This window comes from Falco cherrug, chromosome 8 (genome assembly GCF_023634085.1).
Source record: "Falco cherrug isolate bFalChe1 chromosome 8, bFalChe1.pri, whole genome shotgun sequence".
In the NCBI taxonomy this organism is placed as follows: Eukaryota; Metazoa; Chordata; class Aves; order Falconiformes; family Falconidae; genus Falco; species Falco cherrug.
This window is the reverse complement of record NC_073704.1, coordinates 49286232-49309602: the sequence shown is the minus strand read 5'-3', so window position 1 is coordinate 49309602 and position 23371 is coordinate 49286232. Positions and strand designations below refer to the sequence as shown.

Here is a 23371-nt window from a genome sequence, read left to right as displayed (position 1 = left end):
TTGATTTGATGTATATCCAAAAAAACCCTGAAAAATTAATTTTTACATGTTTTTCACATACATGAAATACTGTGTTATCCACAGTGGGGTTTTTTTGTACTCGCTAAAAACTTTGGTATGCAGTAAGAATAACTTTAACGGAAAGAAATAAACACTAGAAAATTATATTTTTTGAATTTGTATAGTCAAGTACAGAACATATGCATTTAATCCCCTTGTGATTAAAGCACTTAAACATGCACTTATCTTCGTATGTGGTTTTTTTCATTCTCTGAAATGAGGCTGCTGCTGCTTATGCTTAAAACCTTTAGCAAGGCCATATGAAAGAAGAGGGTTTGTTAACTAAATAGTACTGATTACTCCATTAAAATTAACTTGCATACAATGTCTTTGAATTTATGTCCTTATCGCTCTCATTTTTCAAATTTAAAATATTAAAGGCAAAAACATCTGCAGCCTTTAGAGTAAAGCAAAACAAAATAAACCTTTCATCATAAATATCGTTACTTCAGTTGTATTTTTCCATCCAGCTAGTAATTGAAGACAAGTAATATAACTCATGCAAAGGAGCAGAAGTGTTAAAAAAAAAATCACACTAGGTCAGCTGTATGATAGTAGTTTTAGGGTCATATTTTACAGATGTCTATTTGCTGTTTTTTAAAACTTACAATTTGTAATAAGCTTTGCATGCGGTTTCAGTGAGGTTTTACATGGCTTGGTTATGTGTCATACTGTACCCATTACTAGTTGAAATGTCTTTATCTTTCTTTTCCTTTGTTGTAAGGGTATGTTTTTAAAAAAATATCCTCAACAGTACTTGAGGACTTGGTGAGTGCCAGTTAGGCTTTGAGAAAGTGTTTTTGTTGTGTATGGAATAAGCATGATTTGTCATAGCGTCTTATCAGAAAAATATGTAGCATTTATTTTATAAATAATCTTTCAGCGTATTTACAAAGGAGATGTAAATAACTTATACTCATTTTTGACAGCATGGTTAGGTTTTTTTAAAAATCCATTCACTATGAAAGTTTTTGCATTAAGTTCTTAATATGGTTTTTAAAGTGTCAGTTTTTAGTAATTATATCCATGTGCAAGCTTATAAATGCAGTCCCTATGCTAGCGCTTTTCTGCAATAACAGTCTGAACATGTTAGTAATTTCTGTGTGGTTTTCCCCTTAATTATATTTTTCAGTTAGTCATGTTTATAATAATTAGTAAGGGTCTTGAAGTATCAGTGGTAAGAGCAGACTCTTGAGTAGATTAAACCAATATTTTATCACATGCATTCATGCAACTCCTTAAGCCGTACTATGGATTTTTTCTGTTCTTGGCCTATTCTTTCTTGCATGCTCTAAAGTTTTGCCTCAGCCCTGCCAACAGCACTGCACAAGGCCACGCTGTAACCTGAAGGGCTGAACTGTTGGGGTCTTTAGCTGTTTGCTAAAATCGGCTGATGTTCTCTATTGAACTGTGGCTTCGTATTAAACATTTAATTATGCAAGGTGGGTAAGACATCTGAGCACTAGCTGGAGGAAGTTAATCTCATGCTAAAAAAGTTTTTTCATAACTTTCCTTTTTATGGAATTTCCTCATGTTTAAGCAAAGATGCCTAGGGAGTAAGACTTCAGTTATGGTGGGGCTTACTTTCCTTGTGCTGCTGTACGTGCCTGCAGGTAGCAGCAACTCAGCATGATGATGACTGTTTCAGTATAGCGAGAGGCATATGCAGCAGAAGAGGTAGCGGTCTCGTTTTGTACCACTCAGTTTCCTACATAACATCAAGTAATACTGATGGTGCGGGGAGAAGAAAGCAGTCTGGTCTATATGCCACTCAGGCACCAGATTGGTCTTGGAAAAATACTCCAGATCATGATGTGTAAACAATGGTATCACTGTTAGAAACCTCTTGGTCGTTCTCTTGTTTTGCAGTCTGAATTGTGGAACCATGCTCCTTAGGCATTCCACTTCCCAGCAGCTTGTGGTTGATAGTTTTATCCCATGTTCCTATCCAAAGCCTTAAATATTTTCCATAATGGTTTTGATTAAGGCCTGGAAGTAGATGATGTTTAAAGGTCCCTTGCAACTGAAACCATCCGATGGCTAGTTGTCTGAAAAGAGGTTCTTTCAGTTGTCAGTCCTCATCTCACTTCTGTTAGCAAGATACGAAGGACTTTGTCAGGAAACTGCAGGGCAAGGAAAAGGGCTTCATTCTCTTAAAACAGGCTTGTGCCCTTATGTTGTGATGTCAACAATCAGAAATTCTTACACTTCGAGCAAGAATCAACGGGGTGAAAGAAGAGCACCGCTTTTGCCCTAAGATTTTAATCCCTGACGGTAAAATTGTAAATGGGATACAATTCACAGAGGAACAGAAATGACCACAAAATTTTGTAGACCTCTGTAAATCTTGTTACTTTTTCATGGCTACAACAGATGTTCGGTGGGGAAGTAACTTGTCTAGCCTACTGAATTTTAGAATCACTGTGTCATTTGGCAGAGCTCAAATGTCATTGTAAGGAAATAAACAGGAAGGTGTACTACAGAGAAGCAATATCGAATGAAAATTGGCTAAGAGGATATAAATGTAATTAGTGGAACACATTTTCATGACTAGTAAAATTAGCACCCATTTATACATGTTATACACTTGAACCCTTGTTGACACCTGAGGCTGGGAAAATATATCTGCTAATCAAAACATGTAATTATATCCTATGAAGCTGAAGTAACGCACTGAATCCTTGCTCTTCATGGTGTTAATGATTTGGGAAACTCATTTACCCGATCACCTCAGTTTGTCCTTTCTTGCTGTATTTCTGTTCCCCAAAATAGTAAGGTCAGGGACATGCTAAAGCAATTAAACATTACATCTATGGAAGAGTGAACATCGCATAGATTGTTAGATAGTATTGATATCATTAAAAAAGGTGCTCTCAACAGTGGGGAAAAAAACCTACCACCCTCTGGTTGTAAAATAAGCAAAGCAAGATAAATTAAGTATTAACTTGCTGGAGAATTAAAATTCCTACAGACCTGTAGTATAATTGGGGAGTTGATAACTTGTAATTTCCCACTGGCATGGCCTTAAGTAGCTGTGTTCAGACTCCGTATCTACATTTAAATGAAGAAGATGATGGTCTGACACAAAACAGAAAGAGGAAAAAAGTATAAATGATTGTTTATGTAAGAGTTTGGGCTTATGCAGGAGTATTACTGAGGAAAAATGCTTACTAAGCTTAATGATATGATAACAGATTATTTTGTTTTAAAGCCCAGTTCTAAAGTCGCATTGTGGAGAGGTGAGAGATGAATAGTCTTAATGTAGAAAACAATTTGTCTGCAAATAGTAAAGTACGTCACTGTCAATGAAAGTTATGCTGCCATAGCCATCAATACAGTTCTTTCTCATCTTCTGTTTTGTGTACGTAGTTAACACAAATTAGAACTAGGAGGGGCGGTGATGCAGTGGGTCATGGATGTAATTGTTTTGTGATGAAAAGTAGAACCAGAAATTAACCCATTCACAGTAAGACTGAAATAATCTTTATCTTTAGTTCTTGCGGTTTGACAGAATCTTCAGGCTAGTTAAATCATAAAGGTGATTGTAAAAAGGAGAAATGTTTCTGCTGTAGTACAGATGTTATCAGTCTTGATTATGCAGCTCTGGCAGGTACATCTGAATAATCCGTCCTAAATATTCTTTTTAATCACCCTGTTTTTCATATATCTAGCTGTCTTAAATGAACCAAACCAAACCAAAACCCCAAAAAAACAACTCAAAAGACCAAGGAGAGTTTGGAACAATGCTACTTTACCATTCCTCACTTGCATCTTTTTTTAGGCTGTGACATTCAATGAGAACATTTTCTTTCTATTTCTGAAAGCCAAGATAATTACAATTTAAAACCAAATGAACACAGTATACATAAATTTATTAACCACGAGATCCTGTGAAGAACACTGTAATATAAAAAATGTATTAACTAGTACAGATACATTAACATATTTAGTATTAAGATGATTCTTAGAAAGCTGGAAATGAGCAGAAAACTTACTACTTGTAATATTTGAAGGTAAATTATTTCAGCATCTTAGTTCTGTTGATGTAATCTTCCTTTGTATCTTAATTTCATGTGAGGAAGACTGCAGCAATATTTACGTACTGAATTTGCTACATGCAGTGTATTTACTGTACTGTCCTAAATTTCCTGCTTATATCCACTAATCATATCTTTAAGTGAAGACTCATGGAACATCATAGGTGTTCTGGGAAAATCCACACCTTAAGTCCTCAGAAATGATATCAAAATACCTCCTGTGCATACCTTGAAATAAAATCGGGCAGTCTAAATAAATAGAACTGATGTGATAATATATAATACTGCATTCAGTCTGTATGTATGCGTAGATAGTCTAGCACACAGATGTTCTGTTAATTACTGATATTTATATACTGGAATTGTAGTAAGTGTTCTCTCAGTGTATTCTCTGTGATGGGAATGTATGGCAAATCCTGTGTATTAGCTGTCACAATTACTCAACAGGTCTGTGTTAACCCCATAACAAGGTTCCACTTCTCCATTTAGAAAGTTGTTAGGATTTTTGTGTATGAATTGAAAATTCTGTTGCCCTTTATGTGCTTCTTACCTCAAACTGGTGATACGTTATGGAATCTGAATACCTGTGAAGAGTGGCCTTCCTTGCACGTTCGGAATCCAGGAGCAAAGCACCAGGAATTTGGTGAAAAGTAGTGGAAGTGGCTCCCTGGAAGTTTCTGACATATGAGGGTGTAGGCTCAGCCACAGGCCTTGAGTTCTCGTCATAGTGAAACGTTGTCTGGGCTGAATAACTCATACCTTAACACAGCCAAGGGTTGTTCATGCCTAGTGACATTTAAATTTAACATTTTTCCTTGCTGTATCAATTTATATTACCCAGTCATGCAAGAACTTTTTTTTTTTTTTAGCAAGGTTGTTTTTGTACTCTGTTCTGCAGATTAAAAGAACAAAGTGTCCAAAGCACGGGTTTAATCCGCATAATTCTGTGTTTAGCTTGTACTTAATGAAGCAATTTTGCAACTAAAGCACTTGATTCCAGTATAGAGTTAGCAGAGAGTAGATGCTTTTGGATACTAGCCAGAGGAAGACCGTTCTGTCTTGTATTCACTCATTTAAGTTAGGTAGACAAGATCTCCCTCTGTACACCTGCCGTGCTTAGTTCTCTCCACTGACTGTACAAAATAGGGGGGAGGTTTGTCCTCACTGTTGAGAGTTTGGGCATGGTGTAAGTTAGGTAAAGAAAACCCTACCCATGGCTTTTTTTAATGCAAGGTGGAGATGTTGACTAGTAAGTAACGGCTTGAAAGGGTTTTGTCAGTGTCAGCTTGTAAAAGGAAAGGTCATAAAGGTAAACTTTGACACACTTGTTTTTGAAAAGGCTACTTCAGCTGTAACATTGCTTACTTGCACCTTTCAGAAGTAGCATGTTCCATCTTGTAGTTGTGCCTTATGTGAAGTACTGTTGTTATAGATGTGATTTTCCTAATGGTCTCTATGTACCAAATGATCATCTAGGGTCTATTGTTACTAAAATATAGGATTTGATATGTAGAGACGTAAATAGTTGCAAATGCTTGTGGTGAAATATTAAGACTGAGTAATTCTAAAACAGCTAAGACAAAAGTCCTTTCAGTTGTGAAAGACTAATTAAAATCTGAGTGCCATTGGTTGCTTCATTAACAAATGTATGAATTGTATCATGCTATGCTGCTTTCTAAAATTGTTATGTCCAGAGTCAAATTGGTGCATTTGCAACTTCCTCTATAAAGCAGAAGTTCTGGTTTGTCATAATAGCTAACCTCTGTTCGCTCCCTACTTCAGCAAAGTGCTGGGTTTATAATGGAAAGTTTCTCTGTATTGGACTACTGTCAGCAGTTATATAGACTTTATGAACAGTAAACATTATTGCATACGGTAAAGCTTTGGGTTTAAATCATATTTTCTAATATATACCTTTACTCCCAGGTGATTGAGTATCTTTTAATGCACCACACAATAACCCAACTCGTTACACAGCTCATGAGCCACGGGTGACTGGTGACATCTTTAACATCCCAGTTTAATGACCATTCAGTCTCTAGCTAGCCACAGAGGTACTGTGGTAAAAGAAATGCCAGTTGGGGGGCGAAGAGGGTCCCCTGTGGAGAGTTGGCCATGTCACGACAATCACACCAATATGGCTACATGCTGTGCTCCCTTTATTAAACAAACAGGTCATATTTATAACTTAAACCGACCGCTCACATGACTTTACACACAGGTGATTGGATAAAGGTCTCTGGCCACGTGGGGTCTGTGTCGCTGACTGGTGAGCATGCTGCAGGCGCCTGATCAGAGTGTGCCGGTGAGAGTGTGTTGATGCCGTGGTTCCCAGGACTTGCTCCACACCTGGCTTCTTGTTTGTGCATAGTTTGTTTTCCTTCTCCCACTGCTTGTTCCAAGGACAGTTTAAAGTTGCTCTGCAGCTTCAACTAACAGGCCTGGGTTGTCCAACCCGGACAATGGTAACATATATCCACGGTCCTTTAAAAATCCCTCTACAGGGGTGGTTACTGCTGGGCTGAGGCACGGTCTGTCGACTGTTGAGAAAACAGGTTTCTAGCGACCTGTTCACTCACTTGAATTGTCTTTGTCTGTGCTCTTGTACCTCCATATAGCCGCCTAGGAAGTCTGGAATACTTTCCTATTACCTTTCTCTTGTCTTTCCTGTGAACTCATGAACAGAAATCAGTGGTCAGCTTGCTGGCAGTGCTTAGGTAACATCTGTCTTTGGAAGAGTCCTGTTACTGCATGTCCTCATTATGCTTTGTCAACAATTATATAAAAAAGTCTGTCATACCGTGCGCATAAATCCCTTGTTCATTTTAGTGCACCGTATCTAGGAAATACATTTTAGTATGCCTGCTTCTAAGGGTAAATACTGTGTCATCTTCTCTTATTTGGAGATACATTGAAAGCAGAAAAATATTTTTTAAAGCAACTCTTCCTTTTGTCAGACTGATGTACATTAGCCTAATGCTTAGTGCTAAAAGAAAATCTAAAAGAAAATTACTGGCATGTGAAAGGTCATTTTGTGATGTTCTTAGATTTATCTCCTGGCATATTTTTACATTACCTGGTGATCTAGAAGTTCCGTGTAGTATTTTATACATAAAACATGTTTTCTATCCTAAGGTGCTCTTTGAATCCACTGAAGGATCGTGATGCGTTCAGTGTTTGCGCCCAGCCCAAAAAGAAGGTAGAGGCTTGTACCGAGGGCGCTGTGTGAGGAGTGTCAAGGAGAGGACATATATGGCCTGTATATAGGGCAGACCCCCTCCCCTGCCTCATTTTAAACAAAGTCTTAGTCTTTGAATGGTATCTAATCGTATATCTGAAAGGTGTGCATTGTTAAGTGTATTTGCCTTGCAGGAATAAAATGCTCAGCTACACCTCTTACAGTCTGAATGTATTTCTTCAGGATAGTCCTCTCTGTGTCTTGGTCCTTGGAGCTTTTGAGGGTGGTGGGTTTTTTTCCTAAATCTAACAGAATTGTAACCAATTATGTTTTCTCACCTATGCAGCTGTCTTTTCAGGTATGTTGACTTTTACTCAAACCTTTCCTGCAGTTTTTTTTAGTTTATTGCTCCATTATATGCCAGCATGGAGTGTGCAATGAACAGGCAGAAACTACCTGTGTAGTTTCTTTTTTAGCAGTTTTTTCACCAGGAAAACTAGCAGTGAACATGAGGCACAGGTTTTCTGTGAACATCTAAATTAATTTGGTGTATAAAGAGAGCAAAAGAGGAGAACAAGGGAACAGGATGTCTTGTTGAAGTATTTGCTGAACTTCTGTCAGTCACTGTGATGGCTAAAGTATTAAACTGTTGCACTTTTAAACAAACAAAACCAGAAACAGAGGTGGAAGGGATATGCTGGCTCAGATCCACAGAAAAGCATGTATACGCGTGCTGTGCTAAGTGCTCTTTCAAATAGTTCTTGCTTCTGGAGCAGGATTTGGAGCCCTGAGTAAAGTGCTCAGATTCCTTGTGCAGTGGACAGTCAGGTGGTTAACAAGTTTTGAGGATCGCTATACTGAGCAAGAACTTGCTCAATAGTAAAACTTGGGTTTCTATTTACACTTAAGGTCATTCTGTGTGTATTTGGTTGTTTATTTGATTGGGTGTTTGGAATCCTTTTTCAGACCAATCATCCTCCATCCAAAGGTGCTATCCGTTGAATATTTCCCTGATCTATTCTTGGAAGCAGTCAGTGACAATGGCTTTACAAATTTCTTTGCAATCTGTTTCATTTGTTAAATAACCTCCTGGCTGGAAGATATTTTGGAGCGTTCAATATTGATCCATCTTGCTAAAATTTAAGTCATTATTTCTTCTACTCTTAATGGGCATGTTGAGCGATTGATCCCTAATACAACTGCTTTTTTCCTAACCAACAGTTACAGGCTTCTCCAATCTAAGCAACTCTTTTACAACTTTTGTTTTATGAACACCTTAATGTTCAAGTTATTTTCTTCCAATTCTTCTAAATTAACTACATCATTAAACTTCAAATTTGAGACACGTTCTTCAGCTGAAACCTTTTTACTTTTGGTGTGTAATCATGTACGAACTTCTGTTAATTACATCCAACAGTACCTTCCTTGCAATGTTTCTTGGTGTTCAGTTTGTGGCTTTACCTTTACACCTTCACTTGTTCCTGCAGTACACACCAGCCTAATTGCTTTCCTTTACATACCTGAACGTAGATCTCTTCTGCCTCACCTCTAATCTAGAATTTGTTTAGCTGCATTTTATCTTGCTTATCTCAGAGTATTTATTCCATTTGTAATATAATAGAGCAAAGATGTAAGTCCTGGTTTACTTTTACAGAGTGTTATACATGTTGAGGGGGAAGGGCTATAGCTAGGAGGTACCACAAAATGCTTCTTTTCCACTTTTACTCTTTTGTAGGTGTCCAGAATGGCAACTCTAGGTCAACCAATACTGAATTAGATATAGAATACATAATGGTTACTTTAATGAGTCTCCCATTGGTAGCAAGGTCTCAGTGCATAATGAGTGGTAAAAGGTGAAATCTTTTTCATTTCAGGCGACTGGCTAAGTTGACTTGAAAGAGGCAGAGTCACTCCATCCCTGATATGACTCCTTGACAGTCAGATATTTTGTTTTATTGGCAGAGCGTTGCTCCTGCATTAGTTTTAAATGCTTGTACTTCGTCTGTCTGTTCAGTGCCTGCTTGAGCTACTGGAGAGGCACAAGTTCTTTTCGTGGAATACTGGACCTTACTACTTTCTCCATGCTCTGCCTTGTGTGCTTCATGATCTAACTGGCTTTCTTCTTCCTTACCCTTCTAGGCAGACTAGCAAACTCAGGAGCAGCCACTCTACCACTAGTTTTAGACAGGTTTAACTGTCTTTTGTTGTGGGGATGAACAGGGCTGTCAAGCAAGAATAATGTTATTTTCCCTCATTTTCTCACTTTATAAAAATAATAGTAACTCTAAGGAAATGGGTTTAATCTTAAATAAATAGATTCATAAGAATGTTAAGTTTTATAGAAGTAAGTTCTCTGTTTTGGATGAGATATTCCTGGTGCAAAACATTAGAGAAAAAAACAAGCAAAACACTACCAAACCCACACAACTCCACCCCACCACCACCACCCCCCTTCCTCCACCCCCCCCCCAAAAAAAAAAAAAAAAAAAAAAGCTCTTGTGGCTTATTCAGGAGTGCCCAAAGCCAGTGCAGCAGATTGCAGAACTGGAGTAGTGTTATGGGCGCTGTATTGCTCTTAACTATTTAATCTGGCACCTAGGCCACAGCTGATACAGTGTCCTAAGAACAGGGATTTGAGGCACAGAGATGGATTTTTCCTACACTCTCAGAAAGCGATTTGACTGTAGTTGTATTTTTGTGCTGCTTGAGCTACAGTAAGAAATCCAGCAGAGCTGTTTGTCCAATATCATTGTTAACTTTCGAAGTACTGTTAGCAGAAATAGTAACTACATCTTTATTTAATCTATTTTAGGTCTGTGTTTGTAATTTTTCAAGTCTTGCCCCTCACCAGTAGCTACCTGGGAATAGATTTTCTTCTGGGTTAATGAAGTCTAATTGCATGTCTCCTGATATCTTGCCAACCTTGCCTCTTCCTATAAATTGCTCTGATATGGACACTGATAAGATAATGAATTTTACCACATCCACAATCATATTTTCTAAATAAGTGTGTCAGACAACGACTGTTAGAACAATGAAATGAAGGAAGAGATAACTTTGGCTTAGTATTGAAAACAATACACGCTGAAAATAGACTTGTGAATCTGTAAAAAGTAAAACATCAAAAAAGAAGCTAAGGATTTTTATCTAGAATATGTCAGCAATGATAAAGGCAATGCTGAGTTTCTTCAAAAACTGATGAATGAGAACTATTTAAACAATACCCTCTGCGGGTGCTAGAGGAAGAGACAGTTCCATGAAGTAACCAATACACGAATATATGTACTTTAGGAGCTTCTTCTAGTGGAAAAACATGTACTTCTGTATACTTGCACCCGAAAAAGAACGTTACTGCTAAGCTAATAAAAAAGAGAGAACTAGAAACATCTGGTTATTTCCTGTAAAGCTGGAAAACATAAAAATTATCATTTATATATTTTTGAATTTTTTTGTTGATGCTTTTATTTCAATGTCCTTCATGTTCTACACATCCTGCTAATTAGTGTAGTTTCTGTGAGTTGATCAGATGTACTGACAAGGGTCGGTCCTGTTTAATTGTAGTAATCATCTTAGTCCTTTAGTACAGTCAGCCACCATCATTTTGCTCTCAGACTTTCACAGTTCTGGGATAACCTGTTACGTCATGAAGTCAAAACATAGTCTGCAATATGTTCACAGATACCCAAATTCTTAATGCAGTTATGTGATGCAATGAAGTGCAGCATTTCATAGGCAGAAGAGATTCCTTTTGAAATAGTAAAAAGCCCCTGCTCACCTGTTTCAATATTTTTATCAAGCTAGTTGAGGATATAGGATATAAATGAAACTTTAATTCTCTCATTTGCTTTATGGTTTCTGTTATCTGGGACCTTAAGAATCATAATACAAAAATAGCTGCCCTTGAGAGGGAGTTGAGGAGTGTTGCTAAGATGCAACAGTCCTTTGTGTACTTCTAATTTCAGTTTGGTCTGTCAGAAAAGCAGTCTACGGTGCTATGAAACAAAGTCAGACCGGCTATTCCCGAACTTCTGATTGATGTGTCTGCATGCTGTGATCCCATCTCTGACTTCTTCTTGCACCCTTACTCTTAACTCTAGCTCTGTTTCTAACCTCCTCTCATGCTAGAGTTGGCAATGAGACGTTGTTTCAAGGTAGTTTGATGTCTCCTGTTCATATTCTAGAGCTTTTTCTCTTAGTTTTGAGACTACTTTGGTCCATTTATTGATTTGTTCTTTTTTGTATGGCATAAATGGACAATGATGGACACATAAAAAATGGACAACAATTGAAAATTTTGTTTTCATATAAGGTCTGTTTTCAAATGCCAGCCTGTTTCAAATACTATTTTCTGTTAACCTCAACTGGTGCAGGAAATATTCAGCATTTCTAAAATTTATGTCACTACTTTGCCTTTTTCTTGCTTCCTCTTTAATGAAGGCTGAAACTTTCTTCATTCTGGTCCCTTTATATGCACAAGGGTTTGATGTAGCTTAACAGTGGATCTACTTTTCAGACTCCCTCCTTCATCCCACAGCAGGCCATGTGTAGTATCAGATGGCACTTATTTTGATCAGCTAAGGTATTTGGAGATAAGCTGCCTGCGCACGGTCTTATGCTTATGGTGTTTCCATGATAATAACTGTGGAGGGAGGGAAAACCATATTTATACTTTTTTCCCAGTCATTATTTGTCATTGTAAGTGAACATTCTTTCAGATAATATAGTTGATAACACAGTTAATGCTAAAAGGCAAGTTTGGCATAATCCCAGTTTTAGCCTTTATGAAATATCACAACACTAACACAGAGCAAGATGCCGTGAAGTTTTTAATTGCCAGGATTTATAAGAAAATACTTCAGTATGCGCTGATCTTTTACTATATAGAGAAATAGTGAGGTATGCTGTCATCATTTTGCATGTGTGTGTAACAGAGGCCAGAAATTCGTCTGGAATGTTTTGTGGGGAATCTGGTGATTCTGTGTAATAGCACTGTCTTCTGCTATGGTTTAGATGACTTTTATCTACCCACCAGAGGCTATTTCAAGATAAATTGCCAATGTGCACTGTATCTTTTTACTCAGTCACTGCTAGGTGCAGAGTGCCTGTAGTATTTCCAGAATAGCACTTATGATAAGGAAAAAGTAGGCATAAATGGGCTGCTGAGAATTTATTGTTACTCCTAGTTCTGTTGATGAGGAGCCTTGCCAACACAGTGACTCAACTGCCTGTTTAGGGAACAGGTAGAGCCTTTTCTAGCCGGTGTTTCTCCTCCTCAAAGATAAAAATAAGAGTTGGTGACTTAAGGATAGAGTGAACAGGAGCTAAGACAGCCTGTCACTGCTGAATCTTGTCCTGACAGCTGCCTTAGCAGAATGCATTTGATAAACTGTGATTGACAAAATACTTGAAAACGGCAGCTTAAAACTGAATTTGTGAGCATGTGAAAGTAGACAGGATAAAGTAAGAACAGTCTTAGGAGCACACAGAGCTGTCATTGCGCACATAACTCTCTTTAAAATTGAAAAATAGAGAGCTGTAGGGCAACCTAGACTATCCTAATATAACTATCGAGATTATTACTGTAATTGAGCCTTCATTTGTAGCTAGGTCATTACACAATATTTTGTGCTTGTTTATTATACAAAATCTAATGCAGTAAATTAATTCAGTGGTAGAGAAGGGGAAAAAAAAATATTCAGCTACTGAACTTTTGGAGTCCATACATACATTTTGAAGTTTTATGGTTCGTTTTGATACTGAAAAAAAAAAATTGACAACAGTGGACCTCATTTCCCTGACTTCACATTTTTGGTTTGAGAACAACTAGAAGTTTCCACTTACGGCAAATTAAGCTGGGAATTCTCCAAAAAGGCAACCCTTCTAACACATCCTACACGATTTGGGTCATTCAGAGGGCTTTTTTCTTAGGTGGGTTGTCTTTTCTATTTCAAATCAATATTGGCTCCTTAATTCTCTACTAGTAAGTTTATATGCCATTCCAGAAGGTTATGGAAATGCATTACACTACTCCTGTATAAATACTAGGATGATTTTCAAAGTACTTTCAATTCTGCAACTGAATTTTATATAAGATACACAGAATACTGCTGGTATTGCCAACTGCAGAATGCTGTGGCAGTAAGCAGAGAGCACAGTAGTCTCCTTTCCTTTGTTGATTCAAGACATTTTACTGCACTACCAGTTGATGCATTTGTTGGTGTTCATTCTGTTTCACATTTGCATTTAAATTCCTGTGAAGGAAAGATAAGATAGAGGTAAACAAATGATGCTTATTTGCTCTTCAATTGAGCTCCTATTAGACATGTGACTTTGAGAGAGAACATTGGGGGAGAGAATTCCTAGGTATTCTTTACAAACCATCATATGTCCATTCAGTCTCCAGCAGATTTCAAAAGGACATATCCCTGAGGTTTTAATGAAAACATAAATCAACAGGGAATAACTAAAAATACCCTTAAAATGAAAAGGAAACTAGGTCACCCACCACATGACTCAGTATACGTAGCTTAGATAGAATATATTGCAGTGTTTTTCGTATCATAAATATCCTTCTGCTACATGTAGAAAGTATTTGCTATGTTTATTTACTCTAAAATGTTATTCCTTCTGAGTCATTGTGTCTAATGCTTTCTCTCTCTAACAGTGCACAGCATGAACTTGTAATATATTTATGTATGTCCAGGCAATTCTTATGGCTCTTCTATGAACTTGTTTGTGGAAGCTGGGCAGTTGTTAAGGCTAGGTTCTATCTATCAGGAAACAGAGGAGTATATTTATTACTGGCCTACATTGTATGCAGAGGGAAGCAGTTACCTTGATGCGTAAGGTAAATGTACACTGTTACATAAAAGAGCTGACTTTCTCTGAATTTTTGAGTGTGTTACACCCTCCTCCTGTACTTTGCTGTTCCATTCCCAGGGAAAACTTTATTTTGGTGAGCTGGGAAAACAGCTGTGTGCTGAGGTGGTTGTTTTCTCTGTGCCAAATGTCACCCAGGGTAGTGAAGACACAGAAAAATTTCCCAAACAATCTCATGATTCTGAATGGGTGGGAGAGAAAATGTCAGGTGAAATTGATAATTGTTGAAGAAATATGATGGGCTCTGAATTGTCTGTTGTTATTTGGGAAAATTATGTTAGTGCAACAATGGACAATCCTGTGAAAAGATATCCATACAAAATTAAAATAATGCACACAACCCCCTTCTTACAACAAACAAGAGGAACCAGTGGGAAGTTTATATAAAGAACAAAACAGAAGACATCATCACTGCCACTGTATAAAGGTGTGGGGTGTCCGTACCTTGAACAGTATGTTGAATTCTCATTCTTCCATTTAAAGAATGATGTAGTAGAACTGTAAAAGGTAAGAGCCAGTGAGATGGGTTAGCCAAGATTGGCACAGTTTCCTTTTGAAGAGTGACTTTAATATTCTTCAGTGTTAAAAAAACCAACCAACAGCTGGTGACATGATTGGAGCCTGCGCAGTGGTGAGTGCCACTGAGAATAAGGAATGATTGTTCGCTGCTTTTTCCCCATACGGGGAGTATGCAACATCTAATTAGCAAATGGTAAATCCAAACTGAACAAAAATCTACTTCATATAACATTCAGGGAGGTTGCTGGACTTCTTTTCCATGGACTTTGTAAATTGTCATTTACACGGGGTCAAAGCCAGACTTGAGAAACCGATGGGAGAAAAATCCAAGCAGAGCTGTTGAATAAAAGTCTGAGAGACAACATCCAAGAGTTTCTGACGCTGTTCTGAAGGATTATTTCATATGTGTACTATAGTTTGATACTTTTCCTTACCCTACAGATGTGATAAAAGGTCTTTGATCTGGCTCACGACAAGTTGTACTTACATTCTTTGTCAAAGATTAGTGAGAATAATTTTATTTAAAAGCTATAGGGCAATCTCACTATAGAGGCTGAAGAGAGAGTTGATAAAATTTGAGATTGAAATCTTGTCCTTTGTAAATTTTTTTTCCCAACAAATAACACAGTAAGACAGTACGTTTGTCTGCTTGTCTTCTCATTAATTGCATGTCAGTTCTTCAAAACTGTTTACAGGCGCAGATGACAAATTAGATTTTACCAACTAAATTACTTGAAAACTAGAATATGATTTAATTCCATTCCCCCCCCCCCCCCAGTAGAACTTGCTGTAGAAGAGAGATCGGTAAGTAAAAGTAGGTCTAAATGTGGTTGAGGCTCATCAATTAATTAACTTGCCATAACAATTGAAAACCAAACAGTAATTCTTAACAACAAAGAACATAATTGTATAATGAGGAAGTCAAATGCTGAAGTTATTACTTTAAAAACTGCTTTGTTTTGTAAGGCATTATTATTGCTAGAACATAGATCTCAATCTCCAGCCCCCTCAGAACATAACTGTGTGTATTTGTTTCAGTGTTTATATTTTTAGGGGCTTCCTTGATTTTGAATGAGCAATGAGCTACAGTGTTAGAGGCATATGGGGTGTTGTGGGGCTGATAGTGTTCAGGTCATAGAAAAATTACCTGCTGTATCAGTAGGATTAAAGGACACTTTGATCCTTTTTACCTTTTTTGGTGCATATGTCTTAGCTTTGCGCTGTTCTTTTGACAGAAGAAATCATGTTTTGGTGGTTTGCTTTGTTTGTTTTGGAGGAGAGGCAGGGTGGCATAGCACCCAATATGTGGTTACAATAATTTAGTCCTATCAGAATTGCATGCTTGTACTGGAAAGCCTTCTTTCCATTGTTTTATGAATCCCTTAATGTTTATTTCACAGCTGTCACAGTACTCCGTTCTGCTGACATTAGTTGATAAATTAAAACAAGTGCGATCTCATCAAGAGCAGATAAGTTTGGTTTATTCCCTTACAAAAGAAGTGCAAAGTATGAGCAGATAATTTTAATGTAGAATTTTGGTTGACTTACTCTGTCTTTACACTTTCAAGCTGAAAAAGTACAGGATCATAGAAGGATAGAATGGTTTGGGTTGGAGGGGACCTTAAAGATCATCCAGTTCCACTACCCTGGCAAGGGCAGGGACACCTTCCACCAAGGCAGGTTGCTCCCAGCCTTGTCCAGCCTGGTCTTGAGCATCCCAGGGATGGGGCACCCACAGCTGCTCTGGGCAGCCTGGGCCAGTGTCTCACCGCCACCAGAGCAAATAATTTCTTCCTAATACTGATCTAAATCTCCCCTCTTTCGGTTTAAAGCCATTCACCTTGTCCTGTCCCTACAGGCCCTTGTACAAAGCCCCTCTCCAGCTTCCTTGTAGCCCCTTCAGGCACTGGCAGGCCGCTGTAAGGTCTCCCTGGATCCTTCTCTTCTCCAGGCTGAACAACCCCAACTCTCTCAGCCTGTCTGCACAGGATATCAACATGTATCCCACAACAAAGAGAAAAATCTTTCAAAGGTATTCTTTTTAGTATTTAAATTCTTTTTAGCCATCTCCGTACAGATTTTATTTCCAGGGATTTGTGTACTGCCAGAAGTGATGAGGAACAGCATGCATGAGCGCTTTAATTGGAATGTGCACTGGTTGTAGTGCAATGCAGATACCCCCCTCTAAATTTAAACTTTGCACCTGAGCACTTTTGTTGTAAAACATTAGTAAAACAAAAGAATGTGAATTTTGTCATCGTATTTATGTAGGGATACAGTGTTTAGTGATCCCCCCAGATCTGAAAAAGTGATACTTTCACTAGGAACTGTTTAGTTTGTACTTTGGTGATTTGAATTCTGCCTGTTACCTGAATTATTCAGGTATTGGTCTTTCCAGGCATTACATTTTTGATCTAAAAACATAGTCATTGGAACAAGGCTGAATTAATAGTAAAGTGTTATTTGGGAGTAAGACTTGCATGGAAGAGGTGTTAAAGAAGGAGAAAGCAACCTTAGAGTACCTGTAGTTGCTACTTGAGACGGAAGCTTTTCTTAATTTTTAATAAATTATTCCCACGAGAATTGTGGCTTGTGGTTTTATAAATTATGGGGATATTGACCTGTAGCTGAGTCATTGACCTGTATGGGGATACTAACCCTTTCCTAACAGCATGAAGTAATAGTTGTTAAATTGACCCTTACAAAACCAGAAGGAAAAAGCATGAAGAGAAAAAAAATGTTATGAAGTCTCATTTAGAATTTTTCTTTTTATAGGAGTCAATGATGGTGTTGAATTAAGAGGCAAGTATGAATATTTCAGTCGTTAGGGCTTTGCTTTTCAGGGGCATTTGAGAAGATTCATCCAAATTACCAGTGATTTAGTGGCGTGATTTTTTAGTGTTACAGTGAAATTGATTGAAACTCCTATGTAGACATATGCATTTGGACTTCAGAGGGCCTGTATTTAGTGTTTTTTTTTAAATAAGACAAGTAGAAACTAATTAATTTGACTAAATAAATCCATTCAAATTTTATTTTCAGTTCACTTTAAGTTCCTAAGTGTAGAGAGGCTTCTGCAGAAAGAAGTGGACACATCTGTGCATTCTACTAAGTGCCAATCTGAATTATGCATGTCCCGGTGATTCTTATGGTACTAGTACACCCTAATGCTTCTATTAGTCCATAGGAAATAAAAATACGAAATGAAAGTATTTCTCATTTCAAGTCCTGTACTGTTGTATCTAATGTAGCTAATTGCTTAGTTGATTCTGTATAAAAGACATTGGCAATGCACTTTGAAAATCCAGCTCCTGGTGCAGTAGATCTGTGGCTGGTCATGTTTACTAATATTTAAGATGTCAGAAATAGCAATGTGAGTCAAAAATTCTACCGACTCTCATTTCGTAACCTTACCTTGGGTAGTCTGAGGAGAGAGAAAATGGTGTATTTGCTGTTGGGGTTATGGAATTATAATAAGCTTCAAACAGACTTGTACTAATACTGGAGCATTTTCTTTTGCAGTGTTTGTTATTCTTGCCTGAATATTTGGTGGTGTGCTAACATATTTGTGTGTACTTGCAAAAGATAAAATATGTCTTGTGGATATTTTGTGTTGGAGAATAATTCTGTTTGAAAGCTGCTAGTATATTATGCAGGTAAAGCTTTTTAATTTTAATTGGCTTGGTGAATGTACTTCAGAGCAAAAAATGAATACAACTTCTGTAAAAGACAAAACAAAACATTGGATATAAAATGTGCAATAGAATGTAGTAGCGTTAAACAGCAGATAGTAATTCTGCCAAGAAAATACAGGAAAAGAGAAAATATGTGGTGCTTTTATCGCAGAATAGTTCATATTCCCATACTTTTGTGCGTGATTTTTGTATTACTTACTTTTTTATAATTTCTTCATAATCATTATTTCCCACCAGAAATGCAGCATGTATAGGTTAAGAGTACCACATGTGTTACATCTGTCCAGTAGGCTTGATCCAAAACGTTAGGGTAGAATGTGGTGAACAAACAAAACCAAAAAAGGTTATTTGAGGGAAACGCAGAGCTTTGACTTGCCCAGCCCTGAGGAAGAGAGTTCTGTCAGTTGTTACCAGTTTTGTCCTGTTCCTCAAAACCCTTAATGATCAGTAATAAATCTTGAGCAAATAGCAATGAAAATGTGCTAAGGTGCTAACAGAGGAGCAACTTCTGCTAAGTGAAAGCGTTCGATAGAGAGGAAATCAGAGAACACTGGGGGAAGCCTCAGCCATGTAGATGTGACAGGAATGGAGCCGTGTTCATTACTGGATGCTTTTGTGTGAATATTGGGAAGGAGGGGAAGCAGCTTGAGAAATTAAGGGTATTTGTTTGTAAGACCTTCTCTTAATGTTTCTGAGGTGGTAGTTTATAAAAATAACCCATAATTTTTATTTTTTTTTTACTAGTAAAAATTGGGTTATGCCACTTTAGTAAATAGAAAAGGGAAGATAAGAACAGAGCTTGGGCTCTGGTCATACTTAAAATTCCACGGCTGTTTTCCAGATGAATGATAAAAGAGAGGCATAAGAATTATGGGTGGAGAAAGTAAGCCTTTTAAAATGCGAAAGGTTTCAGTACTGTAAAAAAGCCCACAAAACCTAAACAATGTGCTGTCATCTTAGAGGGTCGAGCATATACTGTGTGATCGGTAGCCAAGCGTTTAGTGATGCCTGTTGGGAAATGTTAAAAATTGAAATGCCAGGTTACCTGACTGAACTAATAAGGTTGAAATTTTGTAGTTCGTAGTTGGGAGCATCCATTCAAGCCGGACTATAAAGAGGGAAATTCCAAAGGAAGAAAACAACTGGGAATGGGGGGGGGGTGGTGGTGGTGAGGGAGTTGGAAGGGAAAAGAAAGAAGAGAGAGGAGTGATACTTGCTCTTGGAGAGGTAACAGTTACGGGTCGTTGTCAAGCCAGCTCGAAAGAGGAACCATGAATGAAAAACAACATGATGTTTGGTGACCAGCCTCTTTGTTGTGAGAGACATGTCCTGTGGGGCCCGATGCCCCACGGTGAGCTTCGGCTGTGTGGGACCGCAGAGTGCGGGGCCGGAGGGAGTAACTACAAACTTTCTTTGTCAGCCTTCTGTTTGGGGGCACGACATAGTGTAGGTCTCATCAGAGTGCCAGGCCTCATGGGAGACTGTTGGGGTGTGAGGGAAGTGGGGTAAATGTTGAAAAGTAATGGAATAGTGAAATAGAGCATCAGTTTCTAAACAGGCTGCTGTGAGGAAAGGAGAAGAAAATGAGTTTGCTGAATATCGTGCAGAAGACAAGCAGCTAGGCTGGATATCGTATACCTCACAAGAGACTGCTTTAGGGATCGCAGTATTTGTTTTCTCCCTTTTCAGAAAGTGTTGCAGGTATTTATACTATTATTTAAAATTAGCTGTATCGGCATTGATTTTTAACTTCAGCTGGGTCTTGAGACAGCAAGCCAAAACCTGCTACTCATTCGTCTTTGAAAGTAACGCATAGAAAGCGGATTTCTTTCTCTCCGCCACTCCCTGTAGGAGCAAATAGGCCTGTGGACATTGTGGGGGGTTCTGGTTTGGAAGGATGTATAAGAGCAAGGCACAGCAAATTCATACAGGTTCTGTTTCTTCCAGCAGTGTCTGATAGGGACTAAAATTAACTTAGTGATTGAAAGAGTTACTTACAAAAGATATTTTTTTCCTAATTTTTGGCAAGGCCAAAGATTGTAGGTCATAGTCTATTATTTTCTGTCTGATAATTGCAAAATCCATTACTGTCCCTTTGAGATGTTTTTTATAAAAGACTGTACTAAATCTGAATAAAAGCCTAATAAGTAGATTAGTTAGAACAATAGTCCTCATGAGGATGTTTGATTCCGAGTGTAGCTTCTAGAGATAACCCTAAATGCAATTAGGTTTAACTCCCTGTGAGTGTCAACGAAGGTAATAGTGGTGGAGACTTCCCTTTGAATGACACTATTTTAAAAGTATCTCAACATTTAAATTATTCTTTCCTTTGGGCATGGGTAACAAACTTTTTTTTTTTTTTTTAAATAGTTAGAGAAACAGAGCTTGGAAACTTATGTTTTAGCCATTAGTTTTAGATGCTTCACATGAAAAAGAGGGATGGCTCAGCTTCCTTGGGGGAAACAGTTTGTTGTCCTCATCTGTACCCTTTGTAGTTGTAAGGATCAAATGTCCCAAGGTGGCCACCGACAGGTAAAAAGGGAAAATAGCACATTCAGTAACATATACAAGTCTAAAGAATAATGTGATAAAATATCAATAGATAAACTGTTGATGAATTAATTCTGTTTTTTCCTCTTGAAAAAGAAATAAAAGCAAAACTTGTATTAAAACAAGAATAGAGTCAGTAAAGATTTCAAAAAATTACATATTATAGGGTATGATATAACAGAAACTGTAGAATTGCAAACTACTAAATTTGTTTAATTTAATTGTAAGTACCATAGAAGAATTGCACTGTATTTAAGAATGTGGTCCCATTTTCACATAAAAGAAGAAAAAAAAACCCCAAAAGCTTAGTGAAACAAATCCATACCTTCCATTTTGATATATTCCTGTGTATGCATATGTTTACTTATATTTAATTTCTCCTGTTTTTAAAAGATGACAAATATAAAAAATAATCTAATCAATTTTTACTATTATATTTTTGGGAAAATTGCTGGTGACACCAAAATGAAGGAATTTGCAATGATTTTTTTTTTTTTTTACTAAAGTTTTTGTATTAATAGTCATTGTGCTCCGCACTTCACATACCTTTGCTTCACTTACATATTGTTCTTGGAATTACCTTTCAGTGGCGCATTCCTGAAAAATCTTTTACTTTTCTTCCTTGCTTTCAAATCAAAAGTCTGTATCATCAAAATCAGAAATGAACTAATTAGACATGAGCCAAAATACCTGAAAATGACTTAAGGTCATAACACATCCAGTTTGAATTTCACATGTGGCGTTTTATTAAACTCTCTTTTTTATTGTTTGTAAAAGTATAACTTGTCCCTTAAAATTACTTTTTACCTCCAAAGCCAGCAATGTGAATGAAACTCAGGAGCTGCTGTTCTTTCATATTGTTTCTGTTGCAAGCATTTTAGGCCCAAAATATTTGTGTTCCTAACAAATAGCTAATTTGTTAGGAGCTAATTTATTGCCTTACATCTTTAGCGTGTGAAATGGTTTATTTTCTGTTGTTTTGGTCAGCTGTTTTTTTACCTTTAAGTGTCAAAGCATTGTCTTTTTTTGTTGTTGCTGTTTGCATGTAATAAATTACGGTGGTATACAGAACATATTTTCATTGTTGATTCTGGCGAGTCTTGGGTGCAAGGTTAAATTATTATCTTGTAACAATTACTAAGGATTTGAACCTGAGATGTACAAAGTAAAATAATTTCCCAGTGAAGCCTTAAAGGCAGTGAAGAACAAGAACTAAAGTGACCATATATTAATTATCAGGCTTCTTGTCTTTGGTTTGTGCAAGGAAATTCATGTAAACAAATAAAAATAGATTTTATGTTTCCTGTTTACTACATCTGAAAACTCTCCTGTAACGAGATTCAGTAACAATTTTCAGTTGATGTTTTGCTTTTCAAATGGAAGAGGACTCCTTAATTACGTCATGTTCTCAAAATGTAGGTGTATTTGAATTAGTTGTAAAACCAAAAGAAGTCTGGGGTTTCTTTAGTCAAAGAGAAGAACCATGCAGAACCAAAGGATTCTTTCTCTGTGTGTGTATATATTAAAAACTGCCTACCTAAAGCTGGAGAGTTTTTGTGAGACAAAAAAGAAAAAAATATTGCCATCCTTGCAACACTGCAGTTCCATTGGTTCATGTCAGAGATGTAGCAGAGTGAGCCTGACTATTTTGATAGTCCATGTACAACTCACCATGCTGCTGCAATAAACATGTAAGAAGTGATTTGTTACGTCAAAAGTGTCCATTTTCCTTATGTATCTTAAGAGTCTTTTGAAGATAAAAATTATCTTTTAGAAGGATGTAATGATGCATACTTGGCTACAGGAATAATAGATAATACACTGAAAATAAATTAGTATGATCCTAAATACCTACTGTACAGCATGTATGGAGATTCGCATGGACTTCAAGTTAAATTGTAATGCACATGTTATAGCCAGTTTTTTATGTCCTCTGTCCTTTTACTGGTTAATGATACCAACCGTGGGTACATGTACCTCCTGCAAAGCAAGATTTCACCAGTACTACTGCTACTCAAAATGCGTTTTTATATGTCATTGAGAACAAGCTAAAAGAATCCTTAATCTCTAAATAACAATGAGTAATGTATTTTTTTATTATTCAGAAATGCTTTGGGTGGGAGGAGGTAAAACATTGTTGGCTGTGTTACACTACAGGTGAATGGAATGGAAGAAAAGGAGAAAAAGAGCCATCTCTAAAATGTATTTGTTTTATTTCATTTAGATTTTCACACACACCTTTCTGAGAAATTGAAAGACAGACAGACAAGCTGGCAGCAGCTGGCTGAGACAAAGAACTCTCTAATACGTAAGGTTTTTATCTTGCTTAAACTGTATTCCTTGTAATCTTAGAACCTAGTTTAGAATTTGTGGGTCTTGCAATGATTAATCTAGTTTTGTTTATGTTCTGTTTATTATGTGTTGTGAGATATTTTTCTGTGTTTGTTTTTTTC

General features: G+C 37.2%; 1 protein-coding gene across 5 annotated transcripts in view; it reads left to right on the top strand.

Annotated features, from left to right (window-relative positions):
• Nucleotides 1-23371, top strand: part of TENM2 (teneurin transmembrane protein 2) — a 698234-nt gene that overhangs the window by 357430 nt on the left and 317433 nt on the right. For all 5 annotated transcript variants that reach the window (XM_055717811.1, XM_055717810.1, XM_055717809.1 and 2 more), the window contains exon 5: nt 23143-23226. In XM_055717811.1, the coding sequence (XP_055573786.1) occupies nt 23143-23226 (84 nt within the window). The remainder of the gene's footprint in view (nt 1-23142; nt 23227-23371) is intronic.